Source organism: Brachyistius frenatus, unplaced genomic scaffold, assembly GCF_029030835.1.
Source record: "Brachyistius frenatus isolate BFR_SWC_R1_liver_20210118 unplaced genomic scaffold, ASM2903083v1 Contig_47, whole genome shotgun sequence".
Lineage (NCBI taxonomy): Eukaryota > Metazoa > Chordata > Actinopteri > Embiotocidae > Brachyistius > Brachyistius frenatus.
Window position 1 is genome coordinate 1,852,501 of NW_027210646.1, and position 24,509 is coordinate 1,877,009.

General features: G+C 40.0%; 1 protein-coding gene across 1 annotated transcript; it reads left to right on the top strand.

Moving 5' to 3' along the window:
- The first annotated feature begins 4,272 nt into the window (after positions 1 to 4,272).
- bhlhe22 (basic helix-loop-helix family, member e22) lies at positions 4,273 to 6,301 on the top strand. The gene has a single exon (XM_069703634.1). It carries the CDS (start codon positions 4,524 to 4,526, stop codon positions 5,328 to 5,330), a length of 807 nt encoding a protein of 268 aa, XP_069559735.1. The 5' UTR covers positions 4,273 to 4,523; the 3' UTR covers positions 5,331 to 6,301.
- The last annotated feature ends 18,208 nt before the right edge of the window (positions 6,302 to 24,509 follow it).

The window sequence follows — 24,509 nt, forward strand, 5'->3', positions numbered from 1 at the left end:
TACCACAAACACTCCAGATTGCACCATGTTTTACACTACACAGGAAAATGCATGGCCTCCATTTTGCACACTTTGACAGCAGAAAATAATCAGATCTTGATTAATGGCATGAGCGTGTTTGCATCATCGCCGAGGATGGCAGGAGGAGTGATGGATGGATGGAAGAGGGGCCTGGTGGTGGAGGGGTTATCCAATCATTTCACTAATTCATTAATGCCCATTTCTTTGAAGCCTTTTAAATAAGCAATAAATAATCAACGTTTTATCAGAAAAGGTTGAGAGAAGCTACATAAATTACAAGGAACGATGCATATGATCAAGTGCTGCAGTCCTTTAGGAGGGACAGTTAAAGAGGTCACCTCCAACATTTTACCTGATCGAGAGGTTAAAATTTATCAAAAATTAAGCCTCGGCTTGGTCGCCTACAGAATAAAAGAAGTGTAGTGTACACGCCGTGTCGTTAATGTGCTACAGTGGTGGGTCTCGGTGTAGAGCACCACATTACAAAATTGAAATTTCATATCAGAACTCCACAGCCCCGGAGTCTGGTTTCTACTGATAACCAAAATCTTCAAAGTTGAATGAAATCCATGAGACTGCCACAAAGCATGTTCATCGTGCTCCCGCTTTGCCCTCAACTCCTGCGTCGATCTGGTTTTGACATTAGAAGTTCTTGCCTGCCCTCTTGTGGTAGAAATTGATAAATATTGTTAAGCAAAATGTGCAATATAGTGAGTCTCCACACGTTTAAAGATATATATCTATAAAGGTTTGATTAGGAGACATAGGGGGACATTAAAGGCAAAGGAGATTATATTATGATTCATTATATATTAGTCTGACTTGTGGAATGACCAATAAAATTTGAATACATACTAAATAGCTTGGGCAATTTGGTAACTAAAGGTCAACAAGCAAAATCCAGTGCAGTGAAAGTAGGTCAAAGGTCAATACATTTTATGCTCGGTCTGTAATAAAGATTTCTAATCTGAGAAATAATATATGCACAAAACTCTGAGCTGCAATAGGCCCAAATGGAGCAGTGTGGCCGCCCACAAAACTACAAACAGCAGTATAAATCTCAAATGTCTTGTTTTTTTCAGACCAAAAATCCAAATCTCAAAGCTATTCAATTTACAATGATATAAAAATAAATAAATGCAGCAAAGTGAAGCAATGGAAAAGCTGCAAAGTTTGTGCTTGAGAAATAGTAATTAATGACCAGTGGATTGCTGCCACTCAATTAATCCAATCAGTGTGTGTTGTTAATCCCACTGTGTGTTGCGGGTTTTACTTCCTGTCACGCTCCTGTGTCTAAACTTCTCTTTTGTCCTGATCTAAATTGATGCTCATTCTCTTTTCCTCCATAGTTTTGCCTTCGTGGTCTCCTCATTACCAAAGTGCTGACGTACTGTGACTGTAATGGCTGTGGCGGTGTCCTCGCCCATCTTGTCTCATTAGCCGGACCTGATTGGCCATGAAGGTGTTCTCTTGCTGTCGCAGGATAAAGCGACTGTCTCTGCCACTCATTAGATCATAACTCCTCAAGTGTTCTGCTCCTGAGAGGCACATAAGCTGCCAGAAACATGCTACAAAATACCTAAAACACTGACCTTGGATGTGTGGAACAAAGTGTTGGACTTTACTTCCTTTGATTTGAAATTAAATGACATCTGGTCACTGTCACATGGGTTATTAAATGACAGGTGTGCACAAGAATTTAAGATTCCACATTTAATCTGCAAGTATCATGTCAACACTAGTGGATTCGATAAAATATGCTTAACAAAGTTAGCTCTCTCATTATGAACAAGAGTTCATCAAGTTTAGAAGTACTTCTGCTGTTAAAACAAGGATCAAACTTAATGCCAAAAGATGGTGCAGTAAACATCGTCGTAGGTAATCAAAATACGTGGCAGTTCAGTTATAATTAGAAACTCTAGACAGGACTCACTTCTGACTCTGAGGGTGTGCAAATGAATCAAAGCTTCTTATAGAGTCATTTTCTATTTGATCAGCTTTTGTCAACATTTTGTCAGTTGATTGAAAACATGCAAAAGTGTTCTTTCAACTATTTAAAAAAAAAAAAAATCAAAACTCATAAAATCTGGATTACAAGTTAGAGAAAAACTAACAAGCACACACAATGAAATGGTTTCACAGAATGGCACGACAGCTTTCTACATTGAAATATCTGAAATCTTTCTCTTCTTTGTGTTATAAAAGGACAAAATTGAATTCGGAACAAAACAATTCTTTGGCAAATGCTGTTGCCTCCAGTGGGTGATTCACTGAAGGAGGCATGAGCAGACTTTTATACAAAGTTTGATTCCAGTTAAACAAATAGCTGCCAGGGTACATAATTCATGGAGGGAAAAAAAAAATCGACAGCATAGTAACTATGGTTTCAATTGGTAGGGGTCAATTATAATCACTGCTAAAGGTACCTTTAATGTGTGCTGCACACATGCCATGACATGGTGCACCCCTGGTAATTTGAGAGGAAGTGGAGGGAGATTTTGTCCTTTATTGCAATGCACCTGTCAAGTCTGTAAAGGGCTTCGTGGGGAGAATGGCTGAAACTTCTGCGGTGAAGACTAAGTCTGTAGACTTAGTCATGTTGAATCTGAGAGCACTGTGGGGTGCCTGAGCTACAGTGAACTGAACTGACACCTGTGGAGTTCAGGTACGACCCCCTCTGCAATGAAAAGTGGCTCAGGTGTAAACCGTGGAGCTGTCCCCTGTGCTGAATACAACCACAGCTCACAGTCACCCTGCAGATACCAGTCACGAACCCTCTTATTCCCAGAACCACCGATCTTCTTAAAGGGGCACTCCAGCAACAGTTTAAGATTGCACTTACAGAAGTTGACTTTTAGCCTCGAGTACAGATCACACTCCAGAACTACAGGATCCTACAATCACCATGAGGAAACTCTAACTTGACTTTCATTAATTAGACCCTCACTCCCGGCAAGCTCTATATCTTGCCAACTTCTTGTCCAAGGTTTTCAGAGCCAGCTTGTCATTATAAGTTGGATGTCTCATGCTCAATCTGAGGCAACATGTGATGGCGTCATTCTCATCAGGTTAGATATATATATCATTAACATTATATAATACTATTTTTACAAGATAAACAGCACACTTTGCAATAAGTAAACTGATCCTCATGTAAAATTGGTGAATTGTCACCGAGGCTTCAAAGTTACATATTTTTTCCACTTTGTGCAACTACATCAAATGCATTCTGGAACTGCTCATCTCAACACTTTAAATTCAAATTTATTTCTGTTGCTTTATTGCTAAAATTGAAACATAGATGTAATATTTTACATTTCCCCAAATCAATGTCAGTGTTCATTAAAACTTGAATCCTTGGATTTTTTTGGTCCCGAGACCAGACCGTGTTTGGTGATGATAGAAATGCAAATAAGGTCGTAGTGTCAAAGAAAGCTGCATCAAAGCTGCTTTACCTGAAGTTTGACGTTCCCTTGGGAGTGTACTAAACCCCACCCTCCAGAAGATGGCAGTATGAGCACAAGTAAATCTTAATAATAGCGCAGGCTCTTAAAAACTCACACTTTAAGTGAGATACTGTATACTGTATAGTATGATACAATAGTGAAACAGAACTTTGTGTATATATTTTGGGGGTACGGTTGGACTTAAAGTAAAAACCTGAAGACAGGCAAAATGAGAGAAAATGTGGCTGTGGTTTTCAGAGGCAATCAATCCTAAATGTAACTCCTGTCTGGAGCAGAGTTTCCTGTTAAGTTTGATCACAATGAGCTTGAATTCAAGTTAAGGCTATAAAGAGAAACTAAAAACAGAGGAAAAAAGAAATATAATTCACTACCATATATATACAAAAAAAAAGGCCAATTTATGAACTTTTTGACGCCAGACTAAAGAAAAATTCCTTTCTCCTATAGTGTTAAATATTGATCACGAAACATTACTTTGATTTGAAAATGATCTCTTGAAACAAACAAGTGGATGTCACACAAGCAAATGACTGAAGCAGGTCATTTTCTGATCAGGAGGCTTTCTGAAAACACTGATATAAAGAGAATTGAAAACGCACACACTCAAAGTGGGAGACCGAGCGCACGCGGGATTGTTTGTCATCGTTTAAATGCCATTAATTAAAACGTTAACCTGATTGGGTAGAGAGTGAGAGGGGGAGAGGGTATCTCTGTCCCAATAGGCGAATCCTTTTTAATAACCCGCCTCGAGATAATGATGTAAAAAGACTGAAGCGTCTTGTGCGTAACGAGGATCATCGTGGAGATCCGGTGAAGGTGAATCAGACACAGAAAGAGAGAGAGAGGCAGAAGAGAGCAGCCCTTATTACACGAGTCTCCTCCTCGTCACTACACCTCAGCTGGAGCGAGCCTGCAACTTCACCACTGACACACAACTCAACTCCTAAAGGACACACAGTGGAAGAAACTCACAGAGACGCGTCAAGAGTTTCCAGAAGTGACCATAGCCTGCAACGACGCGGATCCCACAAGGCTATGGACAGGAGGATGAACTTGAACGGCGGCACAGGGGACATTTTTCACAAAACTCTCAGCGCCGTGTCCACCAAAAAAATGGACCCTTTCAGATCGTCGGCCGGCATTGAACTACCAGCCAGAGACCGCCAGTCACCGATCAGTTGCTTTGACCAGGCAGAGCCAGACCCGATTCAGCCGGGAGGACTGGCAGGAGGTAGAGGGGGACCACTCGGTCTGCCGACCGGATCTTTGTGCGTCAACTACGGGGAGAGCGCCAACAGGATCTCGGCGGCGGAGAGCAGCGGCGGGGAGCAGAGCCCCGACGATGACAGTGACGGCAGGTGTGACATGGTCCTTCTGGCCGACGGGCGGACGGTGTCCGCGGGGAAAGCTGAAGGAGGTAAGAAAACCAAAGAGCAGAAAACACTGAGGCTAAACATCAATGCCAGAGAAAGGCGACGGATGCACGATCTGAACGACGCGCTGGATGAGCTCAGAGGGGTCATTCCGTACGCGCACAGCCCGTCAGTGCGGAAACTCTCCAAAATTGCCACTTTGCTGCTCGCCAAAAACTACATCCTCATGCAGGCGCAGGCACTGGAGGAGATGAGGAGGCTAGTGGCGTATCTCAACCAGGGCCAAGCCATCTCTGCAGCCTCGATACCGGCCACCACTGCCCTTGCAGCACCCGGCTTGGGCGCCTACGAGCACCCGCCTGGATATCCCTTCCCCACCGGAGTGGCTGCGTCCTCCTGCCCAGATAAATGTGCCCTGTTCAACAACGCCGCCTCCAGCCTCTGCAAACAGTGCACGGACAAGCCTTAACCGCGCCTGACAAAGACTCAAGAGAAGCACACGAGAGAACACAACCCACTTTAAAGGACACTTTTGGAGAGGAAAAACCTGTGAGGCTGTTGGAAGTCAGTAGGGTAGAGACAAAAAGTAATGCCGATGAATACTTTTATAATATTTACTTAATGCATTAAAACGCGCTTTTTTTTGTTCAAACAATACTTGATTGTGTATATAAATCATCCTTAAAGTGCTGGTATGAATGACAGTGAAGACCAAACAGAAGTACAGTAAGCCTGAGAGTGTGAGTGGCTGCAAGTGTTGAGGAAGTTGTTGATCACTTGCTCTGTGATGGACCCTTTTGGAGATTTGGGTGACCTGACAACGCGCGACTTTTTCACTTGAATAGATGGACACCTTCCCGGAGCGTTCGTCCGACCTCTCTTTCTGCTGCTTTCTCATTTCTTTGCGGTTTTTCTTTCATTCACCTCAGAGACATTTCTTTTTTTAAATTACTGGTTCAAGGCCTGTTTTCACGAACTTTTCTATTGAGCACGTGGAATGTCATGAACAAGGAAAGTTAAATAGATGGCAAGTGAAGTGGTTTAATCAGTCAGATATTTATGTACTAATCCAGACACTTGTTAATAGTTGCGCACGCCTATTCCAATTCATTTTGGGGCACTGTGATATAATAAAACTTCAGAAAAATTTAGAAAACCTGAATGAAGGTTTATCAGGTGTTTCGATGTGTCTTTTGTAATTTATTAATTTGGATATTTATTATGGATATTTTGCTTGCATTGCACATTGTCGTCTTTTTTCTTAGTTGCTGTGTTTTTTTCTTCTCTAACATGATGATTGAGGTCTTCAGATACATCGCGTTGTCAGGTCAGGCTGTGGATTATTGTAGATACCTTAGTTATTATATGAGCAAAGAGGGCCGTTTGTATGTATTTCAGTGTTGAAAAAGCTTTATTAAAATATTTTGAACAACAGAAAAATCTTCTGCTTATTCATCTCCTGTGAAGCGTAGTGAAATCAAGACAAACTGCTTTTAACTTTTAGACGGTGTTTGATCATTTCGCTGAATATTTCAACCTAAATTTCAATTTTTTTTTTTTAAGGTTTAAAAAACAAAACATTTCCACGTGCTTATTATATATTCAGACCATCATAGTTTCTGAACGTAATGCAGCTTTTATGGACTCTCACCAGGTGTCAAGTACAGAGAGACACAGTATTCAATAATTTTCTGCTCCATCAACACCGGTAACTTTTCTTTTCTTGAGCTGTAAGTCACGCCAAGTCTTGCATGGGAGCAAAGGCCAGACGTGGAGGGCGAATAAAGCCTCAGGGCAGCAATAACATGTTTGTGCTCCACGAAAGAAAAAGAAAAAAAAGAAAAGAAAAAAAAAGCCAAACTCTGGTGGCCTTTATTGTGATTATCAAAACAATTTCCACGACGGTGTGTAATAATAATATGTAAGTGTGTATGAAAGCTGTCGACTGTAATACCTGGCTTCACCCAATGAAACACATCGTTAAGGCAATTAGACCTTCAGAATGTGATTAAGAAGTGTAATTACGACACTGCTCATTGCCGCAATTTGGTGTCTTTAATCACAACGCAGCCATCAGCTGCACTCCGATCCACTCGCCCTTTGTCCCCCTCACTCTACTGTCCATAGCCACAGATTTTGATAAGGGCCAAACGGCAAAAGTCTTTTATATATTCCTGACATATATTGTGTGGTTAAAAACTCAAAAAAATCAGCTACACGGAGCAAATTCTTCAACATTTACATAGGAAGAGGAGCTGGACATTTTGAATCATATATAGTGCACTTGGAACACTTCAACTATTACGCAGAAAGCCATAATCTAGGTGATATTTTTTTCTATCAAGTTATTTTTCTCATAAACTATATTTTACTGCGGTGTAAATTACAAAATTTTAATACTTGATCTTATCAAAATAAGTAAAGTCAGTGTGTGCATTCTGGTGACTTCAGCACCATGGACAGAGGCCACAGATTTTAAAGAGACATCTCATATTTTCAGAACATGAATTAATAATTTTTAACTATTGATTATCTCCTGTGAGAGTTACAGCTTTGATCATAGTAAGAGACTGACATGCAGACATTCAAAGCTGTGCAATAAAAAGCAGTTAACTACATTTAATAGGGTGACGTTTTTTCTTTGTAGATGCATATTTCTGAGGGAAAATAGATTACCAGCTAATATTTATTTTCCTGAATACCTCTATTTTGTTAAGAGGTAAACATTTTAATCACTTAATACATGTTTTGGGACATGTAGTGCATCAATATATATTTCCAAAGCCTCAAACAGACTCAAAGCTCACACAACTATACAAATAAAAAACAACAGAAGAAATCAACTCATGATAAATGTTTCCTCAAAATAATTTAACCCGCATCTTTATCTCCTTTTCCTCATAAATGCAAACAATACAGACACTGTGTTCCTAGTCTACAACAGTGTTTTATGATTTTTTTTTTTCTAGTTTCCGATCTAAGCCTTATGTCTGTATAATGAGCCATTCCGACAACAGGGTCATTTACAGTGTCCCAGTTAATCCCATCACACTCCTGACTGCCTTGAATCTTCACAGAACTGATCTTAATCAAGAATGTAAATAACCAGGAGACTTCAAAAAAGCTCTGGCATAAAAATCCTGTCAGCAACTCCTGTTACCAGACTGATCTCAGATATTTTAAGACTGACCACAGAGAAGAGGCTTGTTTTTTTTTCTCCCGCTGTTAGAAACTGAGACTTCACAAAAAACATTAATTATGCAATATGCATTAATGCGCAAATGACTGGAGCATTTAACCCATACTAATATTCACATTAGCCCAGAAGAGCAAATTCCCCAGGGGTGAGACAGAGCCATATGCGTGTGGAAAACAGAACACAGCATCCAAAGGAAAACAGACAACAGTACAAAAATATCCACATAAAGGCAGAACATTTGAACAAGTCAATATTTAAGCGAGACATTCAAAATCCTCTTGAAGTGGGAGCTGCTAGATACTTGGTGGTATTTCAGCGAGTTTTGCAAGCTGGTGAAATGTCATGTACACACAAGGGTCTCTCAAATGTTACGTTGGACTGAGTAGTGGTGTCTTGTGAAAATAGAAAACCAGGAAGCTCGAGCCCTTTTTTTTTGGAGTGGCCACAAACCACAGTCACAATAGGAAACATCGTTTTTATTCATGAGTCTAATAAAGCTGAATCTATCTTAAAGGCATTTACAGAGAGATTCAGGGCTCATGAATAAAAGTGGAAGATAAAAAACACCCCTTTCATAAACCATAAAATGTCCAATTTACCATATCAAGGGCCAGCAGGGTGCCTCTTCATAACACGGAGGTGATGTATGCTAAGGATGATAAACATTAAAGTCAAAACATACATAAGCACGCTGAATTGAAATGTCCACTTCATATCAGTAACAGGCAAAACTCTGGCAATGGATTCATCCATGCTGTGTCATACACTGTGTATAAAGATATATGTGCTGCACTGGCTGAGGCACCAAATCAACTGCTGGGTGGTAATTCTTTAGTGTCAGGACACAGATAGCGATGCATAATGTTGTCTGTGTTGTGCACACACAATGCAGGTGGCTAATAAAACTGTGTGACGAAAAAGGTCAGCTATGTTAAGTATATATTTATTAACTTTTTAATTGTTTAACCTCTAATATAAGCTGCACTACAGAGGTAAAATGTAAGGAAAGTATTAAGTTGGTTGTCATAGATGGACTTTTTCTCCATATTTGAGTTTCCTTGAGCAGTGTCACTTCTTTAAGTTTGTGTTTTTGTTCAACTGATAGTAAATGACCCTCCTCTACAAATCTTTTCAACAGCACACTTACTGGAAACTTTGTTTTCACTAGATCCCTCAGTGAGAGAAGAGAAAGCTTCCACTGTAACTATAATAAACTGTCCTACTTGCAGAATACCTCATTCGACAATTTAAAATCTGCATGCGAAGTGGATTTAAAGATGGGATCTCACACAAGAATAGCCACTTAAATATATGGTTACAACCTTTGAAACACGAGCAGGGTCATTTTATTGAAGTGGAAAAGTCCACAACTTCGAACACATGCTCTGTTAAAGGAACATTTACATCGCTTTATCTACAAAGTTGTCCTAAATAAGACGAGCTATATGGTAGACTTTTCAAAATTACACCAAAACTTTTCCCATTAAAATAGAAACAGCAATGATCACCACTGTAGTGCTGATACTTTCATGCTTGAGGCAACTGTTTTGCTTTACTGCCAGGTCCTGTCTCTGTGTGTGTGTGTAGTGTTATGCTTCTGTTCAGTTTAGTGTGTTCAAATGCACGTTCATAAAACAATGATTTTTACCAGGGATTTACAGATACTGTGCTGTAATTTAGAAATTTCAGAGATGCTGGAGTATTGTACGGAACATCTTTCAGAAAATTATTATTTTCTATTTCGCCTTTCTGATCTAGAGAATATTGACAATTATTTAGGCACATTTTCCTGGAAAACTAACAACACTCAGTGACATTTCCTGTACATTTGTACCTGTGTGTTTTCCTTCTTGCCCAATGGGCTCCTAATTCATTACATTAGGAATGTTTTTTTTTCTGAAGCACCTTTGAGGTCAGACAACCATATGGTGGTGTGTTTAGCTCTTGAAATTTCAAACAGGGCATAATAAATGACGTAGTGAAGTGTTATTATCCTCTCATCTGGAATACAATTGCTGAGTAACATCTCTAATATTCCAACTGCCTCCATATTAATCAGATTAAATAGTCAATCCCCTAATCCCTGTTTACCGATGGCTCTGTCTTTGTGCCGTAATCTGATGTTCTTTTATTCCTCTGGGATTAAACCGTGTCATGGGCAGAGCGCAGTAATTTGTGCTGTTGTTGTGAAGACCCGGCTGTGTTGCTGCACAGGTTGTTTACTCCACAACAATAATTCACCCCAGATTTGAACAAACAAAAACAGGTGCGATGACGTGAGGAGCTTTCACTGCGCAAATATTTGTGCTAAATAAATCCAATTATGAATGCTGCCGGGAGACAATTCATTCCATTTGTTGTCATCTTGTGGTGCTGTTGCTTCAAAGAAACTTGAAGCTCCGTTGATATATTGTTATTTGAACTTTGGATGTTGAGTAATTGCATAAATGTATAAAAATGCTAATTCAAAATGATTTTATTTTTCATTACATCATCTAATTAACTAATCACATGATCATTTTAATGTCACAAGAATAACTTAATAACTTCAGGTCAAGGCTTCTCAGACAGCTATGAACTTTCCATTTCTGTCACCTTAAAATTCAAATAATGTGCTACTGTTTTATTAGAGTGGATGTAGAGCTCACAGTGACCCAGCAGCCACTCTGGATCACGTGAATAGGGAAAAACAGATCTACACTCTAAACTAAAATTTCAAATCCAAATTTCGGACTCACGCTTGCTGGAGTCTCTGCATTTATACTGTTTTTTTTGTGTACTTTATGAGACAGACAGGGATCACTTGTCCTGATCAAAATTCAGATGCTGACCCTCTCAGGGTCATTAAAACTAAGGGGAAGTGATTTTCATCTCTAGTCCATGATATTCATTAACTCAGTCCTCCACATTGAAAGAAAGACATGAGGATAAAACAATAATAGTGAGAATCACTCACTGCTCCTTTCCAAATACACACACGCTTCTTTGTTTCCTACACACACACACATACACACAAGACAAATGGAAGGGCTCACCAATAGGCTCACCAATAGTGAGCAGGGTACAGCTATGAAGACGACACTGTCTATTACAGCTTCAATTCTGTGTTGTGACACTGACAGCTACTTGTTTATGTGTTGTTCAAATAACTATTCATAAACTGATTGCTGGAGGTTTCTGATTAGAGTGTAATCTGAAGATTAAGATGTACAATGAACAAGGTCAACTATATTATAAACAAACGCATAAAAACAGACTTGAAGTCAGTTACTTCCTGAATGACAATCATCTGCATCCTTTCCAGGAATACAGAGGAATTTATAAAGTGGATTTCAGTCTAAAACGTGGAAAGAAAAAACAAACGATCTGCTTCTCTCTGCTGAAGATCTGTCATGTTACTAGAGCATGAAACCATGCCGTTAGTGTAACACTTGCTTGGCTGATCTTCCTGATGTGCTGAGTGCTACTCGAGGCTTCAGTGTATCTGTCTGAGCAGAGGTCTTTAACAGCCATGAATGCCAAGCATGGGGGAGGCAGGCCAGGCCAAGCGTAACCATGGCGGCCCAATGTCCTTGGCTCCTTGGCGGCCTTCACCTCACACTCCCTGCACAGTGAATTTTATGGCTAATTTCCGGCAATTTATCCTGGCACTTTCAGAAGAGAGATTCCTGCGGGAATAATGTGCATAATTTGCATAAATCATTCTGATAGAATGCATATCAGCATGTAACACCCCCCCCCCTGTCTGATGCAGCAGCGTTTACTTTGTAATCAAAACTGACTCTTTTCCACTGGCGGATGCACAAGAGCCATGAGAAGGGGGTCTGAGTTTAGGTGAGTAATTACAAAGGAATGAAACGCACAGAGAAGCTCATGCAGAAAAAGCTCAATGAAAATAAAGACAACTTAAAAAAAATAAAAAATCGGATCTATGCCGATTACATAACTTCAGAATTACAAATATATTCAAGTAAAAAAAAAAAGTTGGCATCTTTATATTTACTTGTTTTTAAAATAAGAAAAATTTATGCACGGAGACAAAATCTGATCTCTCCTTCTCAAGTGCCACAGATTAGCATAACCCTCACATGCTAAGCATGCAAACACTATAAATCCAATTATTTCCTCTCAGATAAGGTGTTTTTTTTCTCTGTACCACACTCTAAAATCAAATTCTCAAATTAAACTAAGCCACTTAATATCTCCTCAATATCTTTCCCTGTCCTGCGTGCTGCAGTCGTGAGACATCCACCACAGTGTGGTCCACAGGCCTGTTTTCAAAAGCTCCCTCTGTGTAAGCAACCAATTGTCTGAGGAGAAGAGACGGGGGTCAGTGCGAGGCATCCCCCCCTTGCTGTGATCTAATGTGACGTACAGTGAGAATGTGCATATTCTCTTGGACTGCCTTCGTTACAATAATCAGCCGTGGTCAAATCGACTTTGTTGGTCGAGGAGGTGCGAGATGAAAGAGAGAAATGGAGCACAATAGAAAGATGTTTTTGGGGGATTTCGCTGCGTATGAAGACAAAAGGCATGTGGCCTGATGGAAATGCTATACAGCATGCAAGCTGCATATGAGCTAGTGGGTTAACTAATCGGAGCGGACAGTCAGACAAAACATCACTGCACGGGGAAAGAGCGCTGCACTCGTTACGTGCATTAGATTTAGTGACTGACAGGAAAGACGCGTGTGTTTTTGAGCATTGAGCATTTTAGAAGAACAGCCATCACGGGAGCGAGCGGCTTTGTGTTGCCACACTACCAGGTTCTTCCACTGGCCCTCATCCCAGAGTCTCAAGATCTCAGATGGTATCACTGGTGACAACAGGACAGTCGTCCTCTGGGTGGACGTTAATCACAATAATACAGGGCAGGCTAATCACGACTCACTGATCAAGCGCTTAATGACATGCTTGCCGTACCCACTGTAACCAGCCCGCTGCCGAGGGATTCACACACCAAGACTAGCTCTTTTGTGGGGGCAGGAGCAGGAGGAGGACAGTGGTTATGAGGCTGGTGCACAGCCATCCAGACAATAATTACTCGATGACTGTGGTCACATTAGGGATCAGTCAAAGCAGATTAATTTCGACTGATAGCATTGGTCCCTCCTAAATGCAGATTTTCTTAATAAGAGTGAAATTGTGTCGCTGAGAGGGTTAGGGACTGTGAGGTTGGCTATATGGGGGTGCTCCAATTACTTATCTGGAGAGACAATGTCTTCTTCTTCGCATGAATCAGACTGTACTTCTGAATGTCAGCGCAAAATTAGCACACAAATGTGTTTTTCGAGTCGCCTGGTCTGACGTGCGTGTTTGTATGCACAAACCGTATACACGGGCACAAATGAGGCTGCGTGTGTGGTACGGGTAGGCCTTTCAGTAAATACCCAGAGACCCCGAGAATTACCCAGAGCAGAGAGGACAGCATCTGTTTGTGTGCTTGTGCCGAGCAAACAAGGCAATTTAGAGAACACCAAGGGAGCTGCTAATAAACACAACCTTATTCCCCCTTCCTCCTACACCTGGCTCTGAATATTGCAGCGCTACAGTTAGGATTCCTGTCTGTCTTTGTATGATCGTGTGTGATCGTGTGTGTGTGTGTGTGTGTGTGTGTGTGTGTGTGTGTGTGTGTGTGTGTGTGTGTGTGTGTGAGAGTGTGATGCCAAAGCCTGGTTGACCTGACTGGGAAGGTTGCGTGTGTTTTTGCGAGTGTGCATGTGTGCCATATGTGTGCATGAGCAAATGTGTGGCATGTAACCATTCATCATTCTACAGCGAGAGGCATGCCAGTGCTGCTGGGAAATGGCAGGTCTGTGTCCCATTACACCCTGGTGTCTTTTGTCTGTATGGTCAAAGCTGCGCCAAAATGTCTGCCCTGGATACCTGGCATAGAAACAGCACTTTACTGTACACAAAGGTGTGTGAACACTGGGCTGTCAGACACTGGAGCTCTCTCATGTGGGTGCTGGTCACAATGGCCTAACTGCAGTCGTCCTTTACGTTATTATGGGCAGACAAAAATGGATGCTGGAATCTATTTTTAAGGTGTTGCATTTATCACGTGGAACAATATGATTTAATAATGCAGAATTTGAATTTTGATGCCATCACCTCCGTCTTTTAAAAATGCATGCATAGTTCTGTTTGTTCTGCTTGCCCTGCAACTGCAGCAGTAAACATGCTCTAATGAGACCTGCAGCTTCGCTCACCGCCACCATTGACTGTGATATGTAGCCAAAGTGACACCCAGTAAAACCATGCATCAGACCAGACACAAAATGGCCGTCCAGTGCCAAACCCCGCCTTGGCTTTCACTTCATATCACACCATGGAGCCCGGCTGGGGACTGAAAGCTTTACAGGGCATTTAGAGAAAAACTCACGGCGCTCTGTCTGCATCTGTCACTAACAGGTTTATAAAGCTTTTCATGTTCTCCCGCAGAACTACAACCTTAGACCAGCACACATGCATTGAAAACACAACTATTTGAGAGGCACATTTCGTGTTTTGTGTTTACATAATTTTTTTTGATGAAAGTCCAGTCAAATCCACTCCAGTTTGCCCTTCAAACATGAGCACTTCAAGGTCTACTCACCTGTAATGTCGCATACCTGGCAGTAGCAGAAAACAGCCCACGCCGTCTCAGCCTTTGAGCCTTCGAGCCAAGAACATCCTGAAATTAAAGAGTGGGAGAAAATAAGTGCAAAAGGGGAGATTAATCTGAGTTATTACATTGATTAGATTTCCAGAATGCTAATTAAAAGATGTTAGGACATGGGCCCAGCCAAGGATCAGCGGGCGCTAATGAGGACCAATAGGCCTCTGTAATCTGTGCTGTAATGAGAGTGGTTTAAATGTAAAGTTTGCGGGGAGACGAGTGGGGAGGTGGATAGATAGAGGTGGGGATGGAGCAGCAATCCCGGAAAACCGATCCTCTGCTGTCATTATAACCAGTAATAGTGAGGATTCACAGCCTCAGCAAAAAGAGAGAAATAAAAATAAAATGAGTGAAGGTAGAGAGAAATTCAATTATACCAAAAGGGGTATTGCACAATAAAAACATTTTATTATTAGACAATTAACAGGCTGGTTTAATGGCTGAAGGTCACATACCCCCTTGTCTTGTATGACTGTAAGGCCTTTGTAAAATAACGGCGCAATATCCTTTAATGGGAAACTAGTTATCCCACCCCCTGCTCCTATTTTGCCAGTTTTCCTGAGAGGTTTTATGATTTTCACACATTTCATGTTCAGTATGAGAGAGTGTAGAATTGTGGTCAAATAAGTCTGAGGTGTTTTCACTGTTACAAGTAAAATGTTTGGACTTTGGACGCTGAATATCTGAGTTGCATTAGAATAATGAGGAAAAGAATTTCAGTGTTTTCAATGACAATTGTCACCCGTAAGGCTGAAATTTTACATTCATTTGATAAATGTTCATATTTTATTTAAATTTTGTCTGTAAAAGGCCAGAAAATAATAATAATAATAAAAAAAAAAAAACATTATCAGTTCAGAGGGCCCATTGTTTGTTCGTTTATCATTATAATTTATGTATAAAAGCATTAAATCATCACATTTGAGAAGCTGGAACTTGGAAATATTTTTATGTAAAAGCAAAAAAGTGACTGAAACTTGATTCTCCCAATAAATGCCAAACAACTAATCGAATAATCATTTAAGCTTTAAATACCTGATAAATAAAAACTAAATATAGAGGCTGCATGACTTTAAACAGTCTGAAAGGAGGATTTGATCTACAGCAAAAGAAAATGGCATAATAAAGCAAACCAGACGGTTAAGGAGTCATCTGAAATTATAAAGGTGGTTACTTATTCAGTGGCTGGTCGTCATTAGCAGATGAGTCTTACTGACAGGTGCACCACACTCATTTACAAATGACAACATATCATTATAATCAGCCTGCTAATTTATCACAAATAATGAGTTGTGTTGAAAACAGGCTAGTAAATACTCAAGGAGAGGATCACCTTAATGGGTCTCCCCTGTCACACTGTTTCCAGATTCTGGTGTGCACGTTGGAGTGGATTCAAATAAACATGACTATTATATGTGTATTCATGTTGCTGTGGACAAATCCCCACACTTTATTATCTATTTGGTTTGTGAAGCCTAAGAATCGAGCTGCTCTGTGAGGCACAGCAGTGCTTTAAGCTAAATCACAACACGATCGCTGGCATGCTGATGTTAAGCAGGTGTAATGTTAACCCTGCTCAGTGTCTAAGTTTAGTGTGTTCACATACTAACACAATAGCACAAAGTGCAGAAGAGCCAATGCAAATCTTATTAATGTGGCAGGTATTTGGTCATGATCAAAGTAAAAACAAAGCAAAAGTTTGACTGAAGTCATGGATCTAGATGAAAATGGAGGCATTATCAAAGTTAATATAATTCTGCCTATGCGGACAAAGAATATGCATTTTCAAGGCTATTCAATGTTTGCAGAGAAACTTCTAATAAAGGTGTCATATTTTACACTTTTACAGTGTTTTATTTGAAGTCTTGATATTCATTTAGTTTAGTATAGTTTTAAATAAAAAACAATTTTTGGGGGGAAATATAGTTTAACATATCCACTTTGAATCTTCTTTTTTTAATCTCTACCAGGAACAGGCTATTTTGTGTCTATATCTTACAGGCGTATCGATAGCAGGGACCCTCACCTGATTGGCTGACCCTTTTCTGAGTGACATACACCCAGGCCAACCACAGGTTTCCCTTGGTCTTGTAGCTTGCTATGTGTAAATATATATGTATATCTGTAATCTGTAATATATGTAAATATGAATTTGTACAATATGGGACCTTTAAAACCAAATGATGGCACTACAGTCAGTAGGATTTATCCTCTGGAGACCATGAATATCTGTACAAAATTTCATGGCAATCCATCAGATACTTGTTGTCACATTTCAGTATAATTTGGACATACTAACTGACCAGCGTGCCATCACAAAAATCATTACAATAAGCATATGTAAACATACTAATAAGGTCTTTTAACTTTCTTTACTGGCGGAGACACATGGCATCATGAGGCACCATGTGTGAGTGTGTTTAACCAAGCTTAGGGCCTAATATCCAACCAGCTTTATGGTGCAGAAAAAAAAGAGGCTAAAATGACAGTGGGGGTATGACGATGCTGATAGGCTATAAAACCATGTCATTTAATACCCCCCCTTCTCACTCCTCCCTCTGTGTGGTCTACTCACCATTAAGCCAATTCATCACCTCTTAAGAGAAGGCCATGAGACGGATCCAGTCCATCAGTCACTCTCTTTAGGATGTGGTTACTGTTGAGATGATCAAGGATTTCTGCCATATTAAACATGGAGCAGGATTGTGAGGCCATCTAAACAATGACTCCAGGGAGCTGCTCAAAGAAAAACAGCTCTTTATTAGAAATATAAGTTTGAAAAGCCACTGTTATAGTCTGAAATTAAAATATGAACACACTGATGTAGCATTAATGTGAGATTTTGTTTGCTACTTGAAGCCAGTTGTTGGATTTGTCACTTTTCTAATGACCTCTTGAGAGAGGATCCTAGATTTACATTTTTGGTCCCTGCTCCTGTAATGAAAAAAGGTAGAGCGCAGCATATTTCACTAGGCCTGTCAAACCCACTCACGCCCCTTTGCAAAGCACTCAGAAACTTCATTCCATCGCCACCCGTTCTCACGGCCGGGCTATGAAATTGACTATGACAAAATTAGCAAACCTAGACTGTTTGGACACATTCCCAATATAGTGGGTTTCTCTTTTTTTTCCAAAATGCAATCAAGCCACAGAACATCAAACATGAAGTCTCCTTGAAAGTTGCGCGGTCTCTTTGGTGCCAGTACAGCTATAGATTTATGTAATCGCAAGCTTGTTAGGAAGATTTCTCAGGCCTATTGACAGTGATGTGCACTGGGGTTTGGCAGACGTGACATCTGGGAAGCACAATTCTGCTGCACCACCACGCAAAAGCAATTAGAGATCTATATTCACAGACAGGTCCGGACTTTGCTCTGTGGTGGAGGGATACGTGCCTTTTAATGCTTTTATTAACATGACATGCATGTCCCATGGAACGTCTTCAGATGACAATCAAAGGGTCATCATGAAAAGGGGGTCAGCAATCAGCTAAATCAGGCTCTCTGGACAGGTCGAGACATCAGAATGCATTTTCCAATTGAACTGTTCTGGGGATAAAAACGTGCCTAAGAAGATGTAGTAAAGACCACAAAGGATTTTTTTTTTCTTTTTTTTTTCTTAACAGACAGGAGGTAACTAAAATTACAACACTTATCAGACAATGCTGTGACCGCTGTAAGGAAGCGGAGCAAGATGGTTAATTAGAAAATGAGTCAGTTTCATTTGGGCAAGCTCGGCTCAAACACACACCACTTCCTCTTCAGCATTAAACGAATCTCAACTGGCTAAAGTAATTAGTTCAGTCTATTAATTACTATAATCACCCATTATCATGTTGGCCTTCATTTGAACATGTTTCATGGATGTAACGAGCCTGTAGCGAAGCTGTTTCCAGGGGATATACTCGGTCTGAGTGCTAATTATTTTGTAATTAAAGGATAAGGCTGGTGTTATTCTATATTTCTTATTGTCAACAAATCCTGTACAACACACTTTCTGACTCCGCTACTCCTTCTGTTGCTCAGCCTGAAAACCATTTGTTCTTAAATCTTTAAAAACAGCTCAATAAAACATATATACAGTTTTTATTCCCTAGAGATATTAGTGTGTTTGTTGGGAAAACAGTTGAGGATTAATAGAAATTTGGTGCTCTACAGTAGCAGAAGGCTGCGTGTGTTCTTCACAATGAATAAACATAAACAACATATTCCCTTGTAGGCTAGATTTATGGAAAATGTTTATATTTTCAAAATATTTGTTGACAAGAATTAAAACTGTTCAATAATATTTGTGTCCTTTACAGATTCACGATACAATTTTCCAACTATTTCCTCGACCAAGATAAAGTTTTTAGAATTACTATTTACATAAATGTGTAACAAAATAAAACAATGGGACACTATCAATCTGGAGATTGTACGCCACTTATTTTTTCCACTTTATGACAAAAATCTTTAATAATATCTCACTTTTATTGTGGATTACAATGCCGACCATGCCAAGAGCATTAGGTCTGGAGGAGCCTTTAAATCGGCCCTCAGTGAGCTGTGATGAAATAAGGATGAGGTCTGGAGAGATGGAAGTGGAGTGCAGTAAACAAGGCGGCCCTGCTCCCCAGCTGTGAAGGTGACACAGGGACGCTACACGCAGAACAAGCCCTTTTGATTAATCACAGGATATTTACTAGCTCAGATCTAATCAAGGACCGCAGGATCACAGGCTACATCATACACGGCCGAGGAATTTACACAGCAGAGTTAACCTGTCACCTGCCACTGTCCTCTTCCTTACATCTATAAACACTGAGTGTGTATATAAGTCGGCCGGCAGTTGCACACCGCAGGCAGGCGCCTTGAAACAGCTCCAAAAGTGATTGTTTTATTTCCGCTGCAACAATATAACCTGCAGTCAGATACTCAACACATGTCGTTTGATATAAAACCTTATGGCAGGGGGGAGAAAGAGCCATTTATCTCAAGGTGGTCATGGTAATGGGATACAAGAACGTGAGCAGTTTTCCCACTAAGTACACATTCCAGCAGTGTGTGCAGTGGCCTGTACTGCCAGCCTGTAGCAGTGGGATTGTTATTTTCTGAAGAGGAGATGTAAACTAAGGACTAATCCAAGATTACAAGGGAGAAGGGATTAGGCACTTGTGGTCTCTGACAGCCTATAATACTGACTTGTATAATTGATTTAACACTCAGAAGAGTTTTGGTTTCATACAGAACAGCTGGCAGTTTTAAAAGAGAAAGTTCAGATTTGGGAGATAATTTTTCCTTTTCTTCCTTCCTAGATTCCAACTGCCATCATATGTCTCTGTGTGTACTTGAACTTTGCTCAAAGTTACAGAAACATAAAGAGATTTTAATATGATTATGGCTGAGTGGAGGTAGAAAACTCATCTCTTCCACCTCCCTTGCTTAAAGCAGCTCTAATCAATTTCATTTTTAATAGAAATAATGGATCAAATTACTACTTGTAAATGTGAAAAAGATCAGTCTTAGGGATAAGTTTAAGGATATTGTCATCTTATTCTGCTGTTTTCTTCACCTTTATGGGGCTTTATAGCTTCTTTCAGCTCACTGTTTTGGTTTTAAAGACTCATTTTCACACTTTCACAATAAGCAGCAAAAAGCCTTAAAATGTCACTGTACACTACCTGCTTAGCACAAAACAACTTTACAATTACATAGGGCACACAGATGCATGAATTTGTAATATTTCTGTGGTTTATTTATTTGAAGCCAATATATAATAATAATTATACAAGTTCTATTATAAAAAGCATTTGTCTAAAACTATATGAAATGGATAAAGACATAACCTTTAGTGTGACCTGTGCCCTGTCTTTTGCTGTTAACACTTGTGCTGAAAGAGACAGAGGCGGCGGTGGAAGTGCTGCAGCCCTGCCGTGTTGATGAAGAGGTCGAGATAAAGTGTGGCCTGCACCATTGTGTCGCCTGGAAAATGTCACTCCACAGGGGACGGGAAGTCTCAGTTCAAACAGGTTTAAATAAATACACTGACAACACTGACACAAAAAAAAAAAACATTTGCAGACAACGTACATTTTTTTTTAAAAGGATCAAATATATGGACCAGAATGATGAGAATATATTAAATCTCTCCTTCGTCCATACAAATGTGATGAGCCCCTCAGCGGCTATTTGTAATAAAACACTTTCTTGTTAAATCACAAGCGATTTGAGGTGTTTCTGCAATAGATCACTTAGTGCTATTGAGCTGCAGTTCTGCCACATGAGCCCTGGACAAATAGTCTATTAGATGAGAGTGTTTTTGTCAGTCTCCCCATCTCCCAGATATTTCCTCAATGACGAGTCACATTAGAAGCCAGGAGGAAGAGTAATTTCTTTGTCGCATCCCTTTAGCCCGACCTCACTGACAATCGTCAACACAAGAGCGTTCTCACTAAAAATTAATCACATTTGCCTTTTTAATGGCGTCCCTCGTCCCTCTGCCAAGAATTCACAATCATCTTGCCGCTATTGTTTTTGCTCCGGCAGCTTGGTATCTCTGGTGGTGACAAAGTGATTTCAAGGAGTGTATCAATACTTACATCACCCCTCTGGCCCTCTCTCTTCAGTGTTGACACTGCGACACTCGGAGCTGGGCCCAACTGGCAGGAGGCCATCCACTTTAGAGATAAACACACAGAGATATGCAGCGGTGAGTTTAAAGCTAAAACACATCATAAATTTAGTTAAAACACTCTTAGAAAAGCTGTACCATGTGATCAGGTTTCTCTGGTGGTGCCTATTGGATTAAAAAAGTCAGTCAATGTCTTCAATTATGCAACAACCCCCCAAGTGAAACGATAAAAACTGTGACACAAAATGGTCTGTTACTTTTGGTGTAGTTTGCATGTGCTTCAAGTTCAAAATAAGGTTTGGCCATACATTGATACAGTATAGACTATATACCATGAAATCATTATAGTTTTTACCGGGGTAACTATTAGGGAGGACTCATTGTACTGAACTAAAGAAACCTTTGGGATGAGAAGCGAAACATCTTGAAGAACCTAAAAGAAGTCCAGTTGCCTTTCGATAAGACTTAGATTGTGTTATTGAATTGTTCATGATAATATTGTTATGATTCTAATATGATTTCAAAACATTCATGGTGATAATGACAATTAATAATAATAATGTTTTGATTTGTCGACATAATGACGCGGTATAATCTACATTGCGTTAGTATTGCACAGCAGCTAAAAGCGGCTCCAAGGTGGAAGAGTTCGTTCTAAAAAGGGGAGCGACTGCAGTTGTCGAGGTACTTTGGTTACAAAAGATCAGATGTACAACGAAGTACTTTGACACACACGTTTCATATCACACACTTCTAGTTTGAATTACAACAAAAGAGGCCAATATGGATTGATTGCTGCAATAGCTTTAAGCAAAAAAAAACAACTATTTTTTTAAAACAATTACTGTTCCCAAAGTTTGACCATTACATGTAAGGCTATCAGTGAAATACCGATCCACTTCATTGACTCTCTTTAGTTGTTTTAAAAGAAATTTACTCGAAAACTCACAAAATAACACTATTTCTGTGATGAGACTTCCTGCAGCCTCACTCTCTCAGTCAAAACAGGCTTCTTCTGCCATCAAATATTCAGACAGACTTGTTATTCCTAGTGAGTGAGAGGGCCTGTAAAAATGACTGGAAAACAAAACACTGGTGGTAAAACAATGTTCTAAGGACATTCTGTCAGATTCCTCTCTATTTTACAGATTTCATCACTGAGCTGCTGTGGCGTAAATGCCTTAAAACACTTTGACATAACATGCTGCGTCCAGAGACCCTGTGCTTCTGAATAATGAATCCGCAGTATGCTCCGAACAGCTGTCTTCTTGCGAGACATTTTTTGTTGTTGTTTTTCAACCTTTTTGGTGACATTTTTCAAGCTCGCTTTAAGATAACCTGCATCATTTGAGTAATTCACCTGGTCCTCATCATGACAACCACTGACCAATCACTGATTCTCAAACTTGCAACGACCCACGGTGATTGGGCAAAGAAGCGGAGACAAAGTCAACACGATCCTCCATTCTTGCTGCCCCCGCTCTTCATATCTAATTCAGAGGTTGTGTATTTCTTTATGATTGCAACATCTGTTTGCTCCCAGTGCCAGCTCCCTCTGTCAGCCACCCTCTGCTCAATAATTCCTGTCCTGACCCCTAAGAGCCTCTGACATCACTGCGCTGGCTGCTGCTCAAACTTCTCCGGGACCAGACACAAAGGGACTACCAAGTCATCTCGCTCACAAACCTGGTTCACCTACGTAGACATGGGGCTTTATTATGCTGGAGAAAGACAAGTGAACTCTTCTTTCTGTCTTGGCTGATGTGGGACACAGAGAGGAACTTCCTACTGCTGGAAGAGTTAAGGTGATTTTTAAATAGGGAATACAAAATGACACCGCCACTATGACCTCTTTAATAAACATAAAATCAAATTTACACACTTCCAAAAATGTCACCACAGACTGAACTTCATAAAGGAAAAGATGTGGTATCAAATTACAAACAATGTAGCCTACCTAATAAAGTGCCTCATTGCATTAAAGCTGATTCCAGGCATGTTGGTGCCCTTACAGCTCATGGAAATAATGCTCCTCACTAAAAAGTGCAGAAATTAAAAGCTCTTTTTTTCCTGCATATATCTGGCTCTTTGGCTTTCCCTACAATAAAACAAAGAAGCTGTGAAAAGAGCTGAATTCTTGATTATTCTACAAAGATCTTCTTAAATGACCTGGAAATTGTACTTATGCCTCTTAAAAGTGGTGATAAATACTGTAGTGATATTTCAAGTAGACTATTGTCTTCAATTAGCATCACAAGAGTTTTTGAACTTACAATCATTCAGTCTATTTAAATAGAGAAAAGTACTAATTGTGCCATTTGATATGGCTGTTTGTACACCACTGAACACAAACAAAAAACTAAAGAAGAGAGGAAATAATTACTAAACAAGGCTAGTAGACTCCAAGCTGCTTGATGTTGCTGATAATATCATTAGGAGGTTTAAAGTCCACGGGACCGAAGCCTGGACATGTCCACAAAAGATGAACTGAGCCCATATTGATCAGAGGTCAAATTGTAGAAAAATAATCAAGGAAATTCCAAAACGCATATAAACTCACCTCCAATATTAAAGCACAACACTGTACCGTACATTACTGTCTAAATGAAAGTAAAAAAGGCAGACAGGAATTTGCCCAAATGCATGTAGACAGGTCACAATGCTTTTGGGAAGATGTCTTTTGGACTGCTCTGTGTTCACAGAAGAAAAAGTGAGGCTTTCACAGAAAAGAACAAAATCCCCACCGAGAAGCACGGAGCAGGCTCGGTTGTGTCATAGAGCTGCTTTGCTGCATCTAGCAGACGGTGCCTTGAATCAGTTCAAGGTTCAATGATATCGGAAGATTATCAAGATGTTCTGGAGGGAGGGAGATGATTTTCAGCTGCAGATTGACACACTTGGTTCTCTATTGAGTATTTATGGCTGCAGGATGGTATAAACTACATCAATCAATTAATTGCACAAACCATCAATTCATTGTTGGTTTTGGGATTTTATGGAATTTATTGACATTAATAATATTAATAATCACAATAACCCACAAATAATTTTTCAACACTATTTACCTGCAGGGGGACTTTTTTGGTTTGTAGCAAATATGTGATGTGCAACGTTTGTATAATTTGAACAAACAGTATCTATACCATGCGCAGAGTTACATAAATGATAGTGGTGGTT

Excerpts from the sequence above, each read along its gene's own strand:
- bhlhe22 (XM_069703634.1), top strand. The coding sequence starts at position 4,524 with ATGGACAGGAGGATGAACTTGAACGGCGGCACAGGGGACATTTTTCAC.